The 6,037-nt window shown below is 38.7% G+C and overlaps 1 protein-coding gene across 1 annotated transcript; it reads right to left on the bottom strand.

Annotated features, from left to right (window-relative positions):
• Window positions 1-2,230: 2,230 nt before the first annotated feature.
• LOC145220210 (uncharacterized) lies at window positions 2,231-6,037 on the bottom strand. The gene is made up of 6 exons (XM_080087488.1): window positions 5,957-6,037; window positions 5,482-5,598; window positions 5,169-5,279; window positions 4,917-4,980; window positions 4,623-4,771; window positions 2,231-4,204 (listed from the first exon to the last, which is right to left on the bottom strand). The coding sequence occupies exons 1-6, from the start codon at window positions 5,969-5,971 to the stop codon at window positions 2,441-2,443; spliced, it is 2,220 nt and encodes a 739-aa protein (XP_079943614.1). The 5' UTR covers window positions 5,972-6,037; the 3' UTR covers window positions 2,231-2,440.

The following is a 6,037-nucleotide window of genomic DNA, read 5'->3' on the forward strand; positions in this document are numbered from 1 at the left end:
ACAGGATTTGTTGATATCAATATATTTAACATATTTTTAGGTATATAGGTAATGCTTGGAGCCAATTTCTGCCAAGCTATTACAAAAACCAATGTTTAACTTTTACCTGAAGCAATGCCCAGTCCTCATTTACTATCCAATCAGGATTAGTGATGGTATCAAGCTGAGGTTTTGTCACACCACCTTCACTGCTGTTCTCTTTAGGTGATGTACTGAGAGCTGATATCATGCCTGCAATGTTAAAAAAAAACAGTACATATTTACCAAAAGATGGACCATCATCACCCAAATAAAAAGAGTTCTTATTTTATACCTTGTGCAAGTCCATGTTTTGTTGGTGTCCCAGGAATCTGACCTGGTTTAATTGCTTTTCCAGGAAGTTTTATTCTCTGCTGTTTTAGTTCTTTTTTCTTTGTAACTTGCAAAGGATGATTGAAAAGTGACTTTGGAATGTTGACGTCAACTCGAGATAGTTTCCTTCTCGGACCTTGAACAAAGAAACATAAACCACTTAGTTCAATATTTGTGTTCGACAACAACAACAAAACACTCAGTACACCAAAGGTTTAAAAAATGCATGGCAAAACGCAAGTCATTTTTTTTTGCACAACTTCTACCAACGACAATTAATTACCAGTGCGCTTATCTATTTTGGCACTTATATGTTTACACTTTCACGTTTACCCACTGTTTTATCATTTTTAACACTAGTATGTTTAACCACTGTTTTCATCATTTTTGGCAATTATATGAAATATGCTTGACAAGCAAAATAGCGAAAGGTTGCTTACTTAGTTCAGGCTTGGCTCTCTTTTTCTCCCGCTTCATTAAAACAGTAGGAAGTTGATCTTCAGACATAGGGACTGGGATGTAGAGCAAGGACATGCAGGAATCAACATATAAATCACTTTCATCTTGTGGTGGAGTTGGTGGCATCCAAATCTAAATGGATTTTAAAAACTCTTAGGTCATTTGAAACAAAGGAACACCTTTTTATGGTGTGAATTAAACATATTTGGCAAAATACTAACAAATCAGTTACAACATGCGTTGACCTTTACTTATTCAAAAGTTGAGTTTAATTAAAAAAAATGCTTATTCTTGATCAACTGTCAATCTACTCAAGGTTATTGTTGGAGAGTGCCGAAATCTTATAAAATGGGACTTTTGAATATTTTTGATGCCCAGCAAGTATTTGCACAAACTGACCCGAACATTAACTTTGCATATTTATATCCTGTTAACATACAAACTAGGGATGGGCCAAACCTGTAAATGTTATGTTTGGTCGAGCATCAGGCATCTCATGTTAATGCTCGATACATTGTGACATCACAAACATTCCCAATTACACGCTAGTTTTGTAGCTTGCCAATTACCAGCGGCAGACAAGCTCCCAGAAGTACACGTTTATCCACTATTTCATGTATTTAAAACATCATTTTTTTTGTTCTTGGATACCCTTTCGGACATTAACTATAAATTTAATGCCCGGGTCAGTTTGTGCAACTGCTCAGCCGAGCATTAAAAACAGGGATGCTCAGCCCATCCCTAATACAAACTAGTGTTCAAAAGGGTATCCAAGAAAGAAAATTTGCTTATTTTTTGAAATGCATTAAATGGTAGAAAATACGAATTCTAAAACCGGTACAGCTTAACACACTACTGGTGACACAATAGACTTCGAAAAACAACAAAATTAGTATGGAGCTGGGAATGTTCCAGACATTAACATGAGACGCTTGGTGTTGATCACACAGAACATTTGCAGTTTTGGCTAATTCCTATTTAAGTATTACATATTTTACTTACCGGCATAATTTCACCAGATATTTCATCCACAAACATCTGGGAAAATTAAAACTCGGTTTAGAAATCTTGCTTTATCCTGTACTGTATGGCAGAGACAGATCAACACAGCCACAAACTAGTTTCTTGTTTCTTATGCCCAATTTGACTGTGCAGACACTGTGCCTTTATACTGTTCAATGCTTCGAAACTTGTGTTTAAAACGAGAATGCATTTTGGATGGCATGATTGTCTGTGCTAGCCTGAATGATTGCTTTAGCGATTTTTAAACATTTTTTTATGCAAGTCAATTTAGCCATGCCAATGCATTCAAGTTTTAAACAACTCCTGCACGTAACTGGGCTGCATTACAAGACTGCCTGCCATCCCAAATGCACACCTCAACACAACTTTCAAAACAAGAACAGCGCCACACAATACATTTGTCAACATAAAGTGAACTCTATTGCAAACAACCAACAGGGGCAGAATGAAGGCTGGTAATCACACACAATTCTAAGTTTAGAAAATGAAAACAGGCGATAAACCTTTAAAATATTTAGTACAAAAATTGCCTAGTAGCCATGCGCAGTAGTCAAAGAGCTGAAAAAAAGAAAATAAACGAATACTATTTAATAGCAGGAACATCGCCTCAGGAATTCAGCAGTGACTCGAACGACTCAAACACATTACGTTCTTCTTCATTTTCAGGTGCAAGCGATTCTGGGTCACTCATTGTCACAGGTTCAAGATTTAAAGTAATCATGTCTTCATCATCATCGCTAGCAATTGTGAAGTCACCCTTTAGTTCCTCCTGCAAGGAGTCTAGCAATGAAAAAGCTGATTTTTCATTGCCTTGTGGTACTGGGGTGGAAGTATCAGGTACAGTGAAGTCCAGATCAAATATGTTTGATCTGGCATTTTTGGCTTGTGGTTGCTGTTTTGTTACAATCTTGGTTGCAGCCTTTGACACTTGCTTTGTTTTTGTCTGTTTGCCTTGATTGCTGGAGTGATTTACTGTTAACACTGGTGCCTGGCTTGCGATGTTGGAAACAAATCTTAAAGGTTGCTGTGGAATTCCAGGTCTTTGGATCACAAATGTTTGTTGAGTCCTTGCTGGTTGCTGTACTATGTTTCGCATAGATCCTCCAGGTAAGCGAATCATGTTCACAGATGGACCCACAGAAACAGCTGTTGATATTCGGGATTGTGGTTTGGTCCCATGGTGTGAAGGTTGTGGCACATAAGGTGTAGGGGTATTGGCTTGCACAAATGAGAATGGCAAAAACACTGTTCCTCTATTGCTGGTGGGATTAGGTGCAGGGCGAGTCTTTGTTCTTATGACATTGGAACTTATTACATTTCTTGGATTGCTTGTGACCATTGTCTGGAGAGGAACACTGTATACAGGCACATTCGGCATTTTATTGGCTACTGCAGAGGGTAAAATTTTAGTCATAGGCTGCTGAGACTGCTGCATTGCAGGCTTTGGAGTTTCTACAACAATGTTGTATACAGACTGGGTTGGCTTCATTAGCTTTTGGTTTAATGGAACAGTAGAGTCTGAAAAACCAGAGCCTGGTGAAAACAGTTCATATTCATCCTGGCAAAGTCTGGTGTTTCTTTTTCGTGGGCGACCAGATTTACTAAAGGATAAAATCTCCACAGGACCATAGTCAGTACTTGAGTCAAGCAGTTGTTCTGACCGTTCAGCAACCTTCCACAAAGGTGACTGTCTGTACTCGGGAGGTGGACTGCTGCCATGCAAGTGTGTACTATTCATGGAGTCTTCATAATCATTTGTATCAGACAGTTCCAAATTGTCATCACTGTCATCTTGCCAATCATTGTACAAACTGATGCTATCAGAGTCACCTGACAAGTAACCTGCAGTTTCTTCACCATATTCTGTCCATAAGAGATCATCTCTCTGGAAAGATTCTTCAGGTCGAAAGTCATTGAACTTTTCATTCTCTTGATTATTTTCATAGTTAGAAACATTGATTGATTTAGGCCTTCCTCTGCCACGTCCTCCACCGCGACCCCTGCCACGCCCTCTTCCGCGACCACGCCCACGACTACTTTTCACTCCTTCCTGCTTCTTAGGCTTAAGTTGCTTTGGCTTGCGTTTCGGCTGCATCAGTTGCAACTTATCATCATTTTCAGAGTCAAAAAGATAGTCCTTGTTGACCTGATCTTCTTCATCTCCTGACGACTCGGATGTTGACATATCAAGGAAGCAAATGTCACGCTCCTTCTTTCTCCTCTTGCCCTTTTTCTTGCTCACCTGGTTCTCCCCATCCTCCCTGGTGTAGAATATCTCATCTTCCTCCACATCCATCCTTCGCTCCTCTTCTTCCTTGAGCAGGATAAGATGCTGAAGTTGCCAATCCTGTTTTGATTTCTCAACCTGATCCTGTATAAACATTGTATGGAATATGTTCAGTGTTTTACGACACAAGCAGTAAGTTGTATATGGAGGCAATCTGCAACACTACATTTCACTTTAATATTGGATATTTTATGTAAAGAATGCCAAGACATGATGCAGTGTCACTACCAGAATGGCCAATTCCAACATTAAAGCTTTCACAGTTACCATAATCGAGAGTGGGCAACGACAAACTACTGGTAAGTTAAAATCCAGGTTGGAGTGTCAAGTAAAGTTGTTCTTGCACTACGAGGTCTGTCATGCATAAATCAACACACAGATACGGAAAGCACAAGCCTTAATTTCCCTGACATGATCAACACAAGATGCCATGGACTGTGACACCTCATGCAAGTGTAGACAGGTCCACAAAATACAGTCGTAAAAATACACAAACAGGTACCTCTGCCATCTTCAGTTCAAGGTCGTTCATCTCCTCGGCAGTGATTTCCAAGTAGTTAAGTGCATATTTTTCGATTGGATTAAGCTCCTCGTATATTGTCTTAAGCTCCTCCTCATACTTAGATCCCTTGGGCAGTTTGAACTTGCTCTCTGGAAATAATGAAATTATTATGCTATAAAATGATGATGTTTTTAATTTGCACATCTTTGGCAAGCAAAATATTTTATCTTTTTGGTTATTGATGTTAATTTTAAAGCATCAATAGAATGTAAAAAATTTAGCATTTTCCCATACCTGTGTCATCCACATCATCTTCAGTTTTCTCTTCAGCTTCAGTAAACTCTTCCATAACTGCATCCTGTAAACAAAATAAATTTCCTTATGGCAACAATTCCAAAAAAAAACAAAGTTTGTGAAAGTCTAGCACAGGCCTCAGAGACATGGGTGTCTTCAACACTATCAGACATATGCTTGTCAATGCTCATCATGGGCAAAATACTGTTTGATAACTTGACAAGGCACAGAAAGACAACACAAATTTTATACCTGTTCTTGTTTAAGCAACTTTGCAGCAGCTGCATCTTCTTTATCCTCAGTCTCCAAAAGAGCCTCTTCCAAATTTTCTTCACTCTCATCCACATCTGCATCTGCAGAAGTCTGAACAAAAATACATGAAAGTAACAACTATAAATTGGTAATTGATATGAATATATGGAAGTATTTGTACATAAGGAACCGTCAGGATTCAAGTGTCAAAAGATCACCATAGTGAAATACACAGTAAGAAATATTTCTTCATCATAGGTTTAAATCAATGGTTAAGGTAGCAAACAGGAACAATTAATTGTTTTTACGATACCTCTGGTTCAATCTTGGATGCTTCAATGGCTTTCTGGCGTGCTGTAAGGGAGCGTTGCTGGGGTTCGGTCAATTCCTCAAGACCAGATGGCTCTTCAAATAGGTCCTTGATGGCTTGCTGTGAAATAGATGATATGTTTTAGATACTGGAGATGTTTCACAATAATTATTTTATGACACAGGTCTTTGTGTTCAAATGTCCCATATTCTGGTTTTGTTGTTGTTTTAAGACCAATGTATTTATATTGTCCCATATTCCACTAAGAAGCACAGCACCACGACACTGCCTCCTAACGATGCCAGGAAATGGCCACGATTTCGCACCATTAATCGATCGTTACAACACAAACAGTTTGCAACGGAGATACCAAGAAGGTGCCTTTCCATAACAAGTAAAGATCAATGATTACATGATTACATGATAAATTTTGCAATGAGTTAAGAAGACATTACTGCGAAGAGTTAAGAATGATTACCTGGAATTTGAGCATTTGTTGTTGATGGTTGAGTGCCTGCAACTTGTGATACTGGTGTAGAGCTACGCGAAGCCACACCAG

The sequence above is a fragment of the Phallusia mammillata genome, chromosome 1 (assembly GCF_965637545.1).
Source record: "Phallusia mammillata chromosome 1, kaPhaMamm4.hap1.1, whole genome shotgun sequence".
Taxonomy (NCBI): Eukaryota; Metazoa; Chordata; class Ascidiacea; order Phlebobranchia; family Ascidiidae; genus Phallusia; species Phallusia mammillata.

Coding starts and splice junctions, on each gene's coding strand:
- LOC145220210 (XM_080087488.1), bottom strand. Junction 4,981..5,168: donor AGTTGCTTAAACAAGAACAG/GTATAAAATTTG, acceptor TTTTGTTTACAG/GATGCAGTTATGGAAGAGTT. Junction 4,772..4,916: donor AGATGATGTGGATGACACAG/GTATGGGAAAAT, acceptor CATTATTTCCAG/AGAGCAAGTTCAAACTGCCC.